This window comes from Antrostomus carolinensis, unplaced genomic scaffold, assembly GCF_000700745.2.
Source record: "Antrostomus carolinensis isolate BGI_N321 unplaced genomic scaffold, ASM70074v2 scaffold23628, whole genome shotgun sequence".
Taxonomy (NCBI): domain Eukaryota; kingdom Metazoa; phylum Chordata; class Aves; order Caprimulgiformes; family Caprimulgidae; genus Antrostomus; species Antrostomus carolinensis.
The window spans coordinates 923-17,124 of record NW_010334127.1 but is presented as its reverse complement, the minus strand read 5'-3'; the positions used below and the strand labels follow the sequence as shown (position 1 = coordinate 17,124).

General features: G+C 39.8%; 1 protein-coding gene across 2 annotated transcripts in view; it reads right to left on the bottom strand.

Annotated features, from left to right (window-relative positions):
* Positions 1-8,575, bottom strand: part of RPS6KC1 (ribosomal protein S6 kinase C1) — a 47,539-nt gene extending 38,964 nt beyond the window's left edge. Inside the window, exons 1-2 of one of the 2 annotated variants that reach the window (XM_010174119.2) lie at positions 8,462-8,575; positions 2,415-2,507 (exon numbers count right to left, since the gene is read on the bottom strand). In XM_010174119.2, coding sequence (XP_010172421.2) covers positions 2,415-2,507; positions 8,462-8,524 — 156 coding nt within the window. In that variant the 5' untranslated portion in view covers positions 8,525-8,575. The remainder of the gene's footprint in view (positions 1-2,414; positions 2,508-8,461) is intronic. The other variant, XM_029086531.1, reaches the window with a different exon arrangement.
* Between the last annotated feature and the right edge of the window lie 7,627 nt (positions 8,576-16,202).

The following is a 16,202-nucleotide window of genomic DNA, read 5'->3' as shown; positions in this document are numbered from 1 at the left end:
AAATAGTTTGAGAAATCCACAGTTTCAGGTAGCAACAAGCATTTTGTCTGTGAAAATGAAGCCAATTCAAAACACTTCAAGAGGCTTCAAAAGAAGAACAAAGACTGACATTACTCTAAGGGAAGGCACTGAACCTTTCAGCATTTGATGGAGCGCAGGTTAACAGCTGGTTTTCGCAAGGCAGCACTGTAGCAGGCAGACACCACTCTGGTCTTCAAGCAGCAGTGGGAGAACAAGTGTGCAAACCAGCCACCACTATTTTTAAGTCAGTGTGTTTAAGCCAGTCTTGCATGGGATTAGGCAAGAGAGCAGTAAAAATGCCAGTGGCTCATTACTATCCACACACCCATTTTCTGCTGAAACCGAAGCAGCTGCCTCAGGGTTAGAAAAGGAGAGTATTTTCAGGCAAAACTCTGTGTGATGCTGAATCAGTTACAGACTTGTGCCCAAAAGTACGGCATCTTCAACGCTGGCCCTGAAAATCAGAATCCATTTTCAAGAACAAACATGCTACGTCATCTGCTTGGCTCCAGTGAGGATCCTGACACATCTATTTGGATTTCTCCAGGATGTGAGCCTTAGGGTATGTGCAAGCAGATAAGGAGGCAAAGAACAGCGATGGTGAGGAAGAAGGTGAGCTGGTGCTTTAAAGCAAAGGCAGGGGCACTGTCTCCAGCATGCAGGTGCATGTGCACACTTTTGCTTCATGTTCACATGCATTTTGTGTATGCATTATAAAACTAAATAAAACATGCTCTGAACATTTGGACTTAGAGCAGCTTTTCATTTGCCTCACAACTTTATCAACACTTAAAAAATATGAAAAAAGACAGCATACTAAGAATAAGATTCAGTTCATAATAAGGAGAATCTGGAAGCAAGTATGCAGAGTACAAAGACACCTGAAAGAATATTGCTCCCTTTTTCATACAATAATTAAACATTAACTCTGAACCCTATGATATTGTTTACACATGAGCACATCAGCTGTATACTGTTACTCCTCGCACAAATGGCCAACAGTAAGATCTTGTATTTCTGTCATCAGAACCCTCATTCTTCCCAAGTCTACCTCAAAGATCTGGACGTGTTCTGCTTGTACCTGGGACACTTACAAGGACTGTGCTCAGAGAGATCTAGGAGATTTGATAACACCAAGGACTCCAAAAGCTTAATTCTCATCAAGCATCTTCTCCAGTCACTGTTTATTATTCTTATACAAGAACAAAGATACCAAAAAGGTTTGTCTTGGTTTATTTTCAACACTTCTGCAGCCTCACATTGTCAGACTAATTCACAAAGTCCATGCCTCCTGCATCCATTTACTGGCTACTAATTCCAGCCTCTCCCTCTGATACCTATACAGAGTGGAACACAGGCTAAATTCTGCACTTACAACTGAGGAAAGAAGATACAACAAATATGAAGTCAGAGCTGAGAAAACCTTTCATGCTATAAAAACAACCATAATACCTAATGTATATAGCCCTCTGAGGAGAGGTTATTAACTTATGCACATAATTACAACAAAACAGGCAAAGAAAAACAAAGATCAGTCCCCATAGCTAGGTTCAGTCCAACAAGAAAAAGAAACCGAGAAATACAGGTATTCTCATGCACATTACAAATGCATAAATTGACCATGCATCAGTACATCACGTACAAATCAGGGACTACATAAGGAACTATCAAAAGGCACAAGGGAATTGGCATGGCAAAAAGCAAATGAGCCTTTACAGTCTGCATTAGCCACTGCCACATTGCTGAATAATACATTATCTTAGAAGTATTTGGTAAGGTGATAACTAATCAGGATTATCAAAACAATGCAGCAAATTCTTCTGTTCTCTTAATTGGGCTTGCAAAGACTCCGTATGGTCCTTTACTGTTTACAGAGAAATATCACCATGGGATTTTGTACGACATTATTTATAAAAAATAAGCTGGGCTTCATGGCTGAATCTCTGTCTTTGCTGGGGATTTCAGTTCCAAATTCTCAGGGAAGGAGAACAGTTGTGTGTTCCCCTAGCCCCCATTTCAAGCGACAGTTCAAAAGTAGGAATTTCTACCCTTCTATATTTCAAGTACCCACCAGTTTATTCAACTGAAAACACATCTACTCGTCCTTACCCCACTGTTGTAACCATGACTTCGTTTTTGAAAAACAGGCCTCATCCTATTGAATGCCACCAAACATGTACCTTATTCTTTAGCTCAAATATATTTTGCATGACCTTACATGAATTGCTTAGATAAAAGCCATTTTCCTTCTAGTTTTGTTATTTTAAAGTGCAGATGCATTTGAGTCATTTTCCCCTTTTGTTTCATATCCTTAAGATCCACAGCTTCAAAGACAAAATGTCAGCATGCAGTCGATTTATTACTGAACTCTTGAAGAGACACTGAAGAATTACCTTGTCAATCACCCCAAGGACTCTGAAGGCCTTCAGTTCCTCGGCAGGGCTCCTTAGGTTCCAAGAGGGCCTTGAACTTAGTGATCCTGGAGGCTAATGGAAGATATCAAAGATTATACATCAATCAGGGTGGTACTTGAAGGAAGACTGCCTGCTGAAGCAAATGCCAGGCCGAAGGAAACTAAATTTATCATAAATCAGAGAGAGAGAAGATGAAAGGAGAAGTTTTCTGTTTGTCCTTAGTACGGGGAAAAAAAACAACTTGCAAGTAAATAAAAATCAAGATAACACTGAAAAAAAAAATTAAAAGAAAAAATAATTAATTTTTATATTTTCTATGCTTAATGGAACCTGGCAATCGATTACTCAATTCTTTCCCCATCACAATAATCAAAGCCTTACAGGTATTCTGGATACAAAATAATTCAGACATCACTGAGGAGGAGAAAGCAAATTAGAGGCTTTTTAAGTCTGAAGAACATAAAATACAGAATTATAAACAGGGTTCTCTTGCTCTCTGGTGAGCTTTATGAAATCCTTTTAATGACAAGGTGCACAACAGAAGCGATTCCTAAAACTGCCTTCGAAAAATGTAGCTAACTATGTACCATTAATCTAGAAATTAACATCATAGCAAAATAATTGTCAGGTGCTAACTATTCAAGTAATTAATACTCATAGATTTGTCTGTGCTATGTTTTGTAGTTTCTTGGGGCAAACTCAAAGCCTGCATGTCAGAGGAGGTAACTACGTTTCAACTGGAAGTCTTCTGGGACAAAGATCAACCTCTTAAGCATCGCATATACCTCTGGCACCTTAACAAGCACTTTCAGAAGTTTCTAGTTGCCAACTGACAGAATTCATTAGATCCTCCTCCAAAAATTCAACATGTAGCTGCTACTAGAACCACAGACCTGGATCTGTTCCTCACAAACAAGGTAACTTCATTTGCAGAGTTGTTGAATGCCAAACTCCTTTTAAGCATAACCCGACCTCCCCAAGCACACTTCTATTGCACAAAAGTAGAGGAAGATGAATCTCCTTGATTTTTAAGCTTCTAAGAGGCAAAAGCTGTTTATCTAATTTGTCACCATCCTGAGGCAATATTTAACAAATATGTCACAAAGGAAAACTGCTGGTAAGCAATTATGCTGCAGATGAAAGGAGGAGGGTAACAAAAAGTCAAAAGCTTCATTTGCCTTTACAAAGAAGGCATTTATATTATAAAGAAAGTGGCAGGCTACCTCTGCCTGCAGAAGGCCTTCAGCAGCCTGTCCAAATGCTCAGCATGCTGCTCAGGTATCCCAGGATCTTCTCTCCTGGGGCTAGGCCCTATATGTTTTGAAACTATTTCCTGGCTACACTCTGAGCTGCACAGCTGGAGTTACCCAACTTCGGACTGGCATCACCAGTTCCCTTCCCACCATCCCCTCTTGGCTTGAGCGTGCTAATTTCAAGTATAAAAGGACAATGCTGGCCTCTGCAAAGACTCAGCAGCTTGTGGCCACCCCTTGCCTTGACAAGGCTCTAGCTTTGCAAGCTACACAATGAAATATGGCAATAGCTCTTGCCTCAGCTTTGGCTTCACTGCCAGCAGTTAATAAGAGCAGAGGGAGAAAGAGAAGTACTCCAGCAGCCAAGCAAGAGGAAGAGCCTCTCACGTTAACCTTTATTAAGGTAAGGGCACTATCCCTAGCCCAGAGACACAAGCACTTTTAATGGGAATTATTTCACTGCTGATGCTGCCACCTTTGACAGCAGTCACCACAGAATCACAGGATAAAAAAAAAAAGCACTTCCAAGAACATCAGCACAAAGCTACACATCAAAATGCAATCTCCTCTCACCATTCAGAGGTTTGTGTCTGACACCTTCAGTAACTATCCACCCATAGCATGGCCAGACCCTCAACTGCAGCAAGAAGATGCCTTGTTTGGAAGCAGATACCGCTGGCCTGAAATGTGAGGCTCCACACTATGGGTGTGAAAGAGCTTCCAGCCCTCCTGGTCTGGCAGAACATTCTGGCCCCTTCCTCATGCTGCACCAGGAGAAAACCAGGTTGCATCTCTGCATGCATCTGAACCAGACAAAGCTGTGGTGTGCTTCAGGTGGCCCCCAGCGATCGCCCACTGGGGACTGTATCTTCCCTGAAGTTAAGAAACACCTTAGATGTGACCTTGGAAGCCTTAAGACTGAATTTCTTATTTTATGTTAGATTTATATCTCACAGAACTACAGCAGTATGTTTTCTTTATACTTCATGTAATTTTCATGCACATTTAATGAGAATTTTAGGAAGTAAGATATCTGATGAACCACGAAGAATAAAGACTGCTTCTCCTGTTTAGGCTTGTATGTACCTCTTGTTACTAAATTGCTTTGAAAATAAAAATAATTGACACTTTAAAAACAACAGCTTTTATAATAGTGCAAAAAGAAACAACTCTGAATTTAAAAAATTAGGTGTAAGTAGAATCTGAAGTAATTTCAAAGAGTGAAAAAAAAAGGCATTATAAAAATACCAACAAAGTTAAAACGGACTCACAGCCTGTACCTCACAGCCTGTGCTGCACCTTGCAGCTGACAGCTATGCAAGACTGCAGCTCTCTGATGGTCAAGCCAGTGTGATTCGAAGGCTGTTGCTGCAGCTCCCACTCAGGCTTGGAGGTGGATCCCCAGAGCTGTTACTTATAAAGAGGCAGATGAGAAAATACAGATTGAGAATCTGCAAAATTGCCTGCTGCTGCCATTACACAGCATTCTTGAGCATTTGTTGTCAAGAAGGCCCTTGAAGCTGCTGTGTTGTGCCAGAAGAGGAAGAGAAGGACAGCATTTGCTGCAGCTTGTTTTTCCAGAAGGTCTACATGCCTGTTTGCAACCTTCAGAAGCTGTCTCCGTATCTCCTACGGGTCACAGCAAGGCTTTTCTCAATGTTTACGAGACCTTGTCAAGTGAGTTCGCAGTTCACGGTCAGTCACAGTTGCATAAGTTCCCTGTGCTTTTTTTCAGCCTTAAGAAATCTTCTATCCCTCCTTCAGCCCTCTACCCATAACCTTTTTTTAACAGTGCCAAGGGTTCTCCAAATACCTCCTCTTGTGCTCCTCACTTCACCACTCAGACTCGCCAGCAGCAGGGTGGTTGCTAAGGATGCTATCCTTGAGGGCTACACTGGTGGCTTTTTGTCGAGGCAAGAAAAGTAACAAACTGCTGTTGTTCTTTGTTTGGTTTCCATGGCATCAAAGAGAATTTTTGCTTCTCAGCTCTGAAATGCCAGGCCTTTGCCTCTAGGGAAATCTGGTCTTCAAAAAGGCAAAGGTCTGGCATTTCAAGCCACAGAAGAATGGCTCCCTACCCTCTGCCCTAGACCCCGAGAAAAAAGCCACCGTGCCTTACCTTCAGACGGTGTTCAGATAGCAAACAGGTAACCTGGGGTACATTTAAGCAGGCATAGTCTTTTGAGACTGTTGCACATGGTTCAGCACATGGCTGGCAGCCCAGGCCTTTGGGAGACATGAGAGGCTGAGGGGTGCAGGACAATAATTGAACCTGCACTTCTGAGCTTACCTCTTCCCTTGCTCGACATTTTTCTGGCCACATGGATGAGAAAGAAGTATAATGTCATATTTAAGAAGGATAGGGGAGCCTAGTTTTGATGCTGATCACTGGGGTCATTCCTTGTAAGGGCACAAAAGGAAACACAAAGCTATCTACACCAGACGTGGGTGACAAAGTAGTTCTGCCTGTAACATCAGGTCATGAACGAGAATCTTGGCCCCGAATGTCCCTGCTTGCTTATTAGTCAGACCTCTTCCTCCAAGGTGCACGTAACCTCAGCACCCCCACTGCCCATGAAGTTCCCTGCACTGAACCATGCTTCCCAGCACAAAACCACACTCTGCTAATCGTGATATAGGTGCAGGTACTGCTACACTACAGTATTTGTCTATCATTTTCTTGCAAACCAATTTCAGTTATATGGTTCAAACTGTGCTGGGCTACCAGGTGTAGCAGCACTTGGCCGTGCTTCTAGGAAAGGTTTCCTACGTGTGCTGTGGTTCTTCTCAGACTTCAGTGTTCCTCCAGCACAGAAGAGTTGACCTCTTTACAGATCCACGCGGGGAAAGAATGTATCGTACAGCGTTACTTAAACATCTGCATCTATAGCCTGTCCAAGCACCAGCATTTGAACAAGAGGTGGTATCAGTCTGCATGACCTACAGCAGTAGGAGATGCTAGAGGTAACAGACTAGCCTTGCCCCAGCATGACCAATGGCATGTAAATAGCAGTTAGAGAAACATCAAACTGGTGTGAAGTGATGGTGCAAGGAGGCATACACACTAACTTTGTACACTACAGACAATTTCTTTACCAGAAGAACACAAAATAGCTCCAAGTTTCCACTAGCATCTCCCATGAATCACATCGGGGTCAGTCATGCAGGCAGTGATAAGTGCACTGAAATGACCTGCACCTGTGTACTGCACAGACTTAGGTAAAACAAAGCCAAATCATGGAAACAGCTTTTTTTGTAGAAAGGAGAATAAGCCCAGTGCAACATTTTGCTTGTGCAAAGTCAGATTTGCCCTAAACTTGTCAGTTTTGAGTTTCAACACAGAAGGAGAATGGTTTTCTGTTCTCACAGCTTTTTTTTTTCCTTGTCTTATTCCCAATTAATCCTGCTTTCCTTTGGATCTGCAAAGAAGGCAGGGGCCTTATTCAGTACAGCATAAAAGAGGAAATACTTTACCTCTCAAGTTCACATAAAAAAAATGCAACCCATTTCTTCCTCCTTGCCAACCACAATTAGTTTTTAAACTTATAAAAAGGCAAAAATAGGTTGCTCATGGGTTTTTTTTTCTTGTTCTGTGGTTTCCAAACACACTGAGGTTTTCATTCAATATAGATTCTTCCCCGTTTTCAAGGGTGTTTGACCCAAAGAAAGACTACCTAGTAGGAGTTCATATCAGTCCAAAATACTAAATTGTTCAAAGTACAATTCACAGCAGCAGCAAGACTCCAAATCTCACAAAATATATCCCAGTTGAAACATTCTTAAAATTGTACTTGTGGGCTCTAAATATGAAAAAAGCTACCCTTCAAAATCAGTGTTTTTTGCTTTTTTATTGACTTACTAGGCAGTCAGATTTCATAAGGCTTCCTATTTTTGCAGCAGTGGCCACCTTAAAGCATTTTTAGATCTGTGCAAAATAAGCAGCAATAATCTTCTGCCCCTTTTGTCTTCACTTGATATAAGTGTAGAGACAGGATGTTGGTAACTTTTATATTTACTACAATAGGGTGGTTATTGACAATCACACACAGTTTATCAGGACTGCAGTAAAAGTCTAAGGTAAGAAGAGGTAAGCCCCAAAGGAACTGTCTGGAGAAGGTCAAAGTAGAAATTTATTGAGGAACAAGCTTTGTTTGTCTTTTTGCAAGGGTGTTTGTGCTTAAGAAGGTGGGAATTTCTACAGAAACACCTGAAAAATCAAGAAGCAGCTGATCACTCAAGCATATCCAAGAGAGACATCTGAATGGATCAGGAAGAATCTTTGGCCAGTTAAGTATTTATTTTGTAAGAAATTCATCTTATCTTCCCTGACACGTGCTTGACTCACTTCTGATACACCATTATGTGCTAGGCTAAAGAAACCAACAGCCTTCTCACTCCTACAGGACTGAGCAATATTCTCATGGGAAAGTCAAAAGAAACGTTATGTTTTAGTGTGGTTTTTTGCTTTACTTTTAAATTCTTTAGCATGATTAAAAATGTTCACATCATAAGCTGTGAGGAGAAGGAAAGCATGTGAAAAAACAGGACTGCATTAAATCAAGAACACTTCATAATGCTATGAAATGCAATCAACAAGAATCAGAAGAGAATGGCAACTTAACTAGAAATGTAACATCAAAATACTCCTCAGGCCTCCTGAAAGAGAAATTCTAGACAGTTTTTTGAACCTCAAGCTTGAATATGCTTTACTAAAAGACAGGACAATTTAGTTATACCAAATTCTGGTTCAGAAGAAAATAAATTAAAGCCTACCATAGAAACAGATGCATCTTCAGAGGATTTATGGTAGAGACTGGAAATTTTTTCAGCACGCATAAGGTATTCTGCAGTCTTCCTTTTCACTGCTTCTCGACGAGTTGGACTTGATTCACCTCATGGAGAAAAAGGAAGTTATTTTTTCTCTAGAGAGAGATACTAAGTAATCAAAGCACATGACTACTTTGATTCTACCTTTTTTATTTCCTTTGGGTTATTCATAATCAAACCTAGAGACATGCATCTTATAAAAAGCAAGTACTGTGATCTTAAGAGTTCTACAAAAATAATAATTTAAGCCTTGCTATAGACTAAGGTAAATAAAAAGTCTTACTTCATTTTTCTGCGATCTAGTACATGTTCCTACGGTAATATAAGTAAGAACTGAAACTAACCACTGAGCTGAACATTGTGCCCCCAAAAAAGCTCAATTAGGGAAGACATAATGAGGTGTTTACAACAAAACAATAAAGAAACTTGTTTTTTTCCCTGGTGTTTCTAATATGAGCTTTCCTAAGTATAAAGAAAAGCCAGAAATGCTATAAATAGCCAGAACACAACATGAAAGGCACCAAGAACTCTTGCTCACAGCTTTCCAATGCTGGCTGCTCCTTGCCTTTTGGCTTGGTGTGACACAGGAAGAAAGGAAGACACACTTGCGCTAACTACTTGACTTCCCAGATGGCTGAACCACCACGGTGTTATATCTAATGTAACCAAACTCTTGCAGAGGTGAGAATCCTGTGATTCACATCATGAGCAGCATATTGCTATAATAGACTCAATTTGTGACGACAACACCCAACCATTCAACCACCAAGCAAAGAATTTTTATAACGGAGAACTGAGATTACCATGCTGAAAAATAGTTACAGACAACTGTCCCAAAAGAAGTCAGAGCAATAGCTTTGAAAAACCTAACTTTTCATATAGCCCTGACAGTCTCTTCCAGCCATAAATAAGGCCATCCGAGACTTGCAGAAGCAGTCTTGGCTGTGATGAGCTTCTGCACTGACAGGTGCAAGCCAGCGCCTCTTGCAAACCAATGCTCACACAGGGCAAGGAACTGCAAGGACATCTGACGAGCAGCTACTCAACATGAAAGACAAGGCAAGGAACAGGAGAGGTAATAAATCAAGCACACAAATACATAAACCCTAACCAACAGCAGATAACAGCAACGAAGACTAGAACTCATGAGATAGTGATCAGTGGGCCATGAAAGGAACCTCAGAGTGCAACCTTGAAGAAGTTCAACCAGAAACTTGGTAACTGATAAGGAGGAAAAAAAATGGGGGGGGGGGGGGGATTATTGTGGGTTATTAAGAATGAGTCTCATAAAAAAGGAGAACATTTATTATGGGATGTCTAAGGGAGAACTTACTCTGTAGACACTAGCATAACCATAACTTACTGTGGGAGGTTTTCAGGTGGGATTGTGGCAATGTGTAAGACTTTGTGTTTATGGGTAGGATTAAAGGTGAGGAAAGGGAGGGATCAAGGTGGGGAGGGGGGGGCACAAGCATGAGAACACACAGGTGGGAATTACATGGGCAGACTGTGTGTAAGCAGGCTGCTGGTCAATAAGCTTGTCTGACTGAGCCCTGTACCTGCCCACCGCTGTCTTACCTTCTTATTAAACTCTACTCCCCACTATTCTCCGCATGAGCGTGCTCATTATTCTCTGTGCGTAAGATATGACAACAAACTTCAAGCCAGATAAGCAGGTAAGTCAGACAAAATGTCTGAGAGCTGGATCATGGAGCTGGGGGACAGCCAGCAGATAGACCTGACCAGCAGGTCTTTCCCTGGCCAACAATAGTTCAAAAGAGGTTGGTCTGTTCATGCTCTCTATGGTTATGTAGGTCTCTCTAAAGGCAATATCCTTCTTCCTTTGTCAATCTGTCTGTGGTCAATCACATCCATACAGAGTATGTATGCACACATGCAAGCCCCTCTCACAAATCTGCACTCAGCTTCACTACTGGTAGGACCCAAAGAAGGGGTAAGCTGCAGCCACATCTCTCCAGCAGCTCAGGGCAGGAGGAATCACTCCGATCCTTCAGTCAGCCACATCTAGCTTTAACACCAATTCCTTACTAAAGGAGGACGAGCAAATTGTCTGACCAATTTTCCCAAAACTCTTGCAAGACGGCAGATGATAATGAAAAGATTAAGTGCAAGGTCTCTAAGTTCAGGGAGAATTCCTCTGCTATAGGCTCTCAGAGCTGCTGTTTTCCCCTACCCCATGCAAGACGGAGCGAATCATTGCTCTTGCTTTTAACAATCTTTAGACTCAGAGAGCAAAGAAGACAGAGGCTCTTTTCCACTTTATGTTGTCATGGCCTACTACTAATCATTTTGTTAAAATAAAGACTCCCTCTCCTTTTCACATCATGACTACAAACTACCTAAACACACAGAACCATCACACAGACAAGTATAAGAAGAGATTTACAATCTACTCCAAGCTCTGCTGTAACTGATGTATTGTAAATCTTAACATCCAACTCACAGCAAGCGGGAAAAGTGACTGTCATCTTCTTGGACAGAGACACACAGCCCTACTCTCCAAACACCTTGGATGACATTTGGTTTGGGAAGAAGCTGGACAGTCAAAAATTCAGTGCACTTTCAGCATACGTTATTATGGATATGTAACAATTTCTCAGTAATTTATCCCATTCTAAAGACAGAGAGGACTTTGTACCAGGTCCAGCATCTCTAATACCAGCCTCCACTTGGTAGGACTCATCTGGGGTAATTCCCCTAGATGAGACTGCCAGTCTTAGTCCAATCTAGGATAAAAAAATAACCATAATAACACTCAATTGTTTGAACTTGGATTTGGCTTTATCAGAATAGAACAGATATACAATATTTTATAAGTGTGTGTTGCAATTTTTTAAAACATGACTAACGCTCTTGCTTTCATCTCTACATTTAATCTTACAGCACCATTAAACTTCCTTATGCCAGTCCACTGGTGATCACCCACATTCTCTGAGACACACAAAATGGTAGTCGCTCCAGGAAAACAAGTCATCTGGCACAGCAACAGTAAACTCCTCGGCCAGCGTTTTCTTCAAGCAGACTGGTAGAAAATTGCCAGGTTAGTGTCTATGGCTATCATAAGAGTCAAGCTTACTCTTTAAATGTTAGTTATGTGTATTTAGTTGGGATGTTTATTGCCTTTTTTCAATGCTTCAGTGATTTTACAGTAATTAACGCAAACAAGCTAGGATGACCCCTTAGAGCTGTAGTTCTCCCTACTTTCACAAGACATTAATTTCAGTTTTCTTTCTACTTTTCCTTCCCAAGTAATTTGTTAAATAACATTCGCAAACTCTTCACTCATTATAATCTTCAGCCATAAAAGAGACTGTGGATTCACAAAACATTCACTCAGCAAGTTCTTGCATCTTATTCGTGATTAAGATCATTAACAGTTCAGTCTCTGAATACTGTAACAGGTGCATGTTTGAGAACTGGCCTTATGGAAGTAGGATTTTGGCTTTTTATTCTTTGTATTAGTTTAACTAAGAAAATTTAAAAAGCTACACTCCAATACAAATTCCCATTTAAACAGCCAATATCTCAGAAAAATCTGTAAAGAAACACAGGATAGAAATTAAAAAAAAAAAAAAAAAAAAAAGAAAAAGATGTTACTAAAAAAGCCTTAAACACAGGGTGATGAGTAATAATAAAGACCCCATTAAACTAAAAATAATCTCTAGCATTTATGTCCAATTTCAGGTCATAGAACTCTTCACTTAAAACCTAATAAATCACTAAAACACAGTACTAGAACAAATCCTTATATTTGACAGATGTTAAAGCTGTGATGCAGACTTTATGTATTTTTTTCCTAAAGGCAATATTGCATTTTGTTATGGGATAATGTTTTCAGTTACACAAAATGTGTACTCTTAAAAGAATCCACTAATTTATTCCTAGTTAAGACCTTTTGATTTAAACACTGTGTGAACATACTGAGCTCCTATTTCCATTCTGTGGATAGCCCACAATAATCTAAAGAGGTATCTTCTCTTTAATTACAATTTAAACTTGAAAGGCATTTTTCTTTAAATGGCAGCAAACAGGAAATGTTTAAACTGTGTCAAAGCCTTTGATGAATCTTTACAACTGCTCATAAAAGATCATCCTGCTTAAAATAATATTGATTTTTCATTTATTTTCCTAGATACTAGAAGACTTATGTTTCATCTGATCAGGATCAAAGCTTCTCCCCCCTCCTGATCACTGGGATTAAATCAGCAATGTCATTTTACATGTTTAAAAACGACACTGCTAAAGCAAGATATAAAAGTGTAGCAAGGCTGATCATAGAGACCTTAGAATAAAAACCCCTCAAGATTCCCCATCTCTCTCCCTCTCTCTCCCTCTGCATTTGCTACAGAGCAGCTGTGCCTCACACAGATTCACATGAATGAAAATATTAAGGCGAGAAACCACCCACTTAGTTTATTTTCCATATGACTTTCCTGTAATTATTTTGTAAACTGTTCACACAACAATATATAAAAACATCTGCAAAAACAGGTAATTAATGTGTCAAGCCAAACTAATGCATTTTTTATGGTGTCCATGCTTCGTCAACTGTAATTATAACTCTTTTTAAGCAAATGATGATGTGTTTGTTGCAATGTGCAAGTGGTTATTTTAGATGCTCTGTTTACTATTACTGCAAACAGAATATAAAAACTCTACAGCGACTTTGTTGCACATATAAGCCTTCATCTACACAAGCACAAGCAGGATGCAGCCTCATTGTCCAAAGGCTTTGTCTAGTTCAAAGAAATAAAAATATCTTAAAATGAAAATTGGCTTTGGAAAGGATGACCAGGCCACCCACTGACCAAAGGAAGAGTAGCCAGGACGTTAGGACAGCAGCCAATGATTTAAAATTTATTCTTTAATTTTCATTTCTAAGGACAACTCAGCTACAATATATTTACCAAAACAGACATTCCTAACAACATTCAAGTTATCTTGAGGATTTGATAGATGAAAATCACAAATATCAGAATAATGGTGCCACTCAGTTCATCTGTGACTCGCCTGCTTGTCCTCCCATAGTCCACTGATTTGAATGAAAAATACAGAGAAGCAGCATTTCCACAGAATAGGTACAGAATAGTAGCATCTGGGAAAACAGCAATATTTTTGTCTTCTACTCAAGAGTCTTCTACTCACACCTCATAGCACCTCAGAGGAGTACATACCTTTGAAAGATTAGCTACCTCAATGTTGAGGTGTCAAGTGTTCAGCTCAGCTAACTGTTCATTCAGGCATCAAATCTTCTGTAATTCTACTGTATAAGAAAATTACTTATGTTCAGGTATTGATAGCAAAAAGTTACTGAAAGGGGACCACACCCAATAAACTCAAACAAACAAGAAAAAAAAATCTGGGCAGTAAGGACCATAAAAAAAAAAAAAAAAATCTGTCTTTCTCCCAAAAATAATCTGGGGTACTAACAGGACGTGTCTCAGATACACAGAAGTGCTCTCAAAACTCACTCTGGTGCTCAACTATTCTCCTCCAGAAATCTAGGAAGAAGTCATGTGGAAGATGTATATCTTACTGGATGCTAACGAAAATAGCTCTAGTCACCATTTGCCACTAACATATATAATATCCCACATTCAGTGAACCAGAGTATATAGCACCCACCCAGGAATTCTAGATATTCCTTCCTCCCTTTGTGTCTGACCACCTCCAAATCAACCCCACTGGACATTCCAGATTTTCCTCAGGAAGAGCCAATCTGTCAGGACAAGATCAGTGTACTCCCTAACTAACTAGCTGCTTGACTAGGATGTGGATATTTCCACAGAAAAAGTAAGGCTAAAAAGTTAGCATTACCTGCCCCAATCCTTTGTAACCTTCATATTCCAGATCTTCCTGCTTTTCTCTCAGAGTTACTAAAAATATACATGGGCTGCCTTTATTTAAGAAGATATCAGAAGAGATTTGCTCCAGGAAGGAATGTCCTCTTGCAGAACAGGCTACAAGGAACTTGTGGGAGACTGCCTGTTGTGCTAACCCCAAACTCCACGTTCTTAACAATTTAAACAGTAAAACTTTCTCTAAATACTGAAATCTTCAATGAAACATTTATAATTGCCAAATCTAACAGCTATAATACCATTTTTTATTTTTAAAAGTTTCTTTATCTTCTTCACAGTCTTCCTGCACATATCACCCAGCTGGATTGCTGAATTTTTCAAAGAATTGCTCTCTATAAAAATGCAAGGGAGTAAGCCTTAAAAGATTTATTTCTTCTCACAATGAAAAGAGGTTTAGCAGCACCTTCCTTATTAGTGGGTAGCCCAGCTGTTATTTTTGCCTAATTGGTTCAAGAGGACCTCTGTTCTTCTTAGGGCAAACACTTCTTACATCATGTGAAGCAGACTCCTTTGTCCATATTAGCCAAACAAAAGCTCAGGCACACGGTAAGTGGCAATGCGACTCATAATCCAGCACAGGTTTGTGACCACTTTGGACAGTTTTATAACCCCAAAATTTATTTCATTTTTGGGAAAGAGCTACTGATTTTGGAATAAGTCTCCACCAACTTCCACAGGAGAGTGAGAAACCTTTAATTTTCAAACAATTACTTAAGTGAAAAGTGGCAGGTGCTGAGGTAGATGGACACTTCAGCATCAAGGAAAGATGTCATAGATTTTAGCAGCAGGTGGCAGTTTGTAATTGTGAAATAAGCCCGCTAGCTCATTGACTCTAGTGTGCTATATCTTATATTAATGATTAGTTCCTTTGGGGTGGTGGCCAAAGTCTGCAGCTGAAAAAAGACTGTAAATATTAAAAAAATAAGACCAAGGATAAGCCCATTACAGCAAAACAGTTTGGAGATTATTTTTTTTCCACTTTTTTTTTTTTTTTTAACATTTTGAGAGAGTAAAAATTTATTAATACACACCACATTTACCAGAACTATTCTTTCTTGCTTTTTGAAGACCCAGGACAGTCCTGTACACTAGCAACCAAGAAAAGCCACTTAAAAGTTAAACCTCACATGCCGAAACACAAATGTGTGACAGTAAGTGAACACCTAAGAATTCTTCTTTCAACTTTCCAGTGTGCTCATAACTATTATGTCTGTGTTTCATACATCATCTTCATTGCAGGTTGCTTGACACACTTACAGACCTTCACTTCCTGTGATGTTATCAATTCTGTAGCAAACCTAAGGTTACACACTAGTGGTGTAAGTGTCTGGGTAAACACCTCTCTGGAAAAAAAAAAAGTTGGCATATGTGCCAAAGTTAAGATTACACAGAAGAATGGTGTGGGTGAAATGTGTTTGAGTGACCAGTAAAGCAGGGGTCGGTAACACTCAAGATAATAAGAAGTGCAACTTTCCAGAAACACTAATTAACAAACACTTCTTTACAGAGAAAATCTCATGTTAAATCCACAAGGTGGTGGTAGCTTTTCACATGTATGTGTGACTCTCTGGAAAAAATGAAAATGAATGGTCACACAGCACGCACCATTTCAGGGAGGAAAAGCTTAATTTCTCATCCATCTGTTGAAACTTGTAGTCTTCAACTGCAAGGTATTTCACCAAAGTAAGACTTCACAAATGTAAGAAATATCCTTGAACACTTTACTGTAAAACTACGTAAGAATAAGGAAAAACAACCCTGTGAGTGTTGCAAGAGAGAAGGACAAGCAGTGGCATCCCAGCACA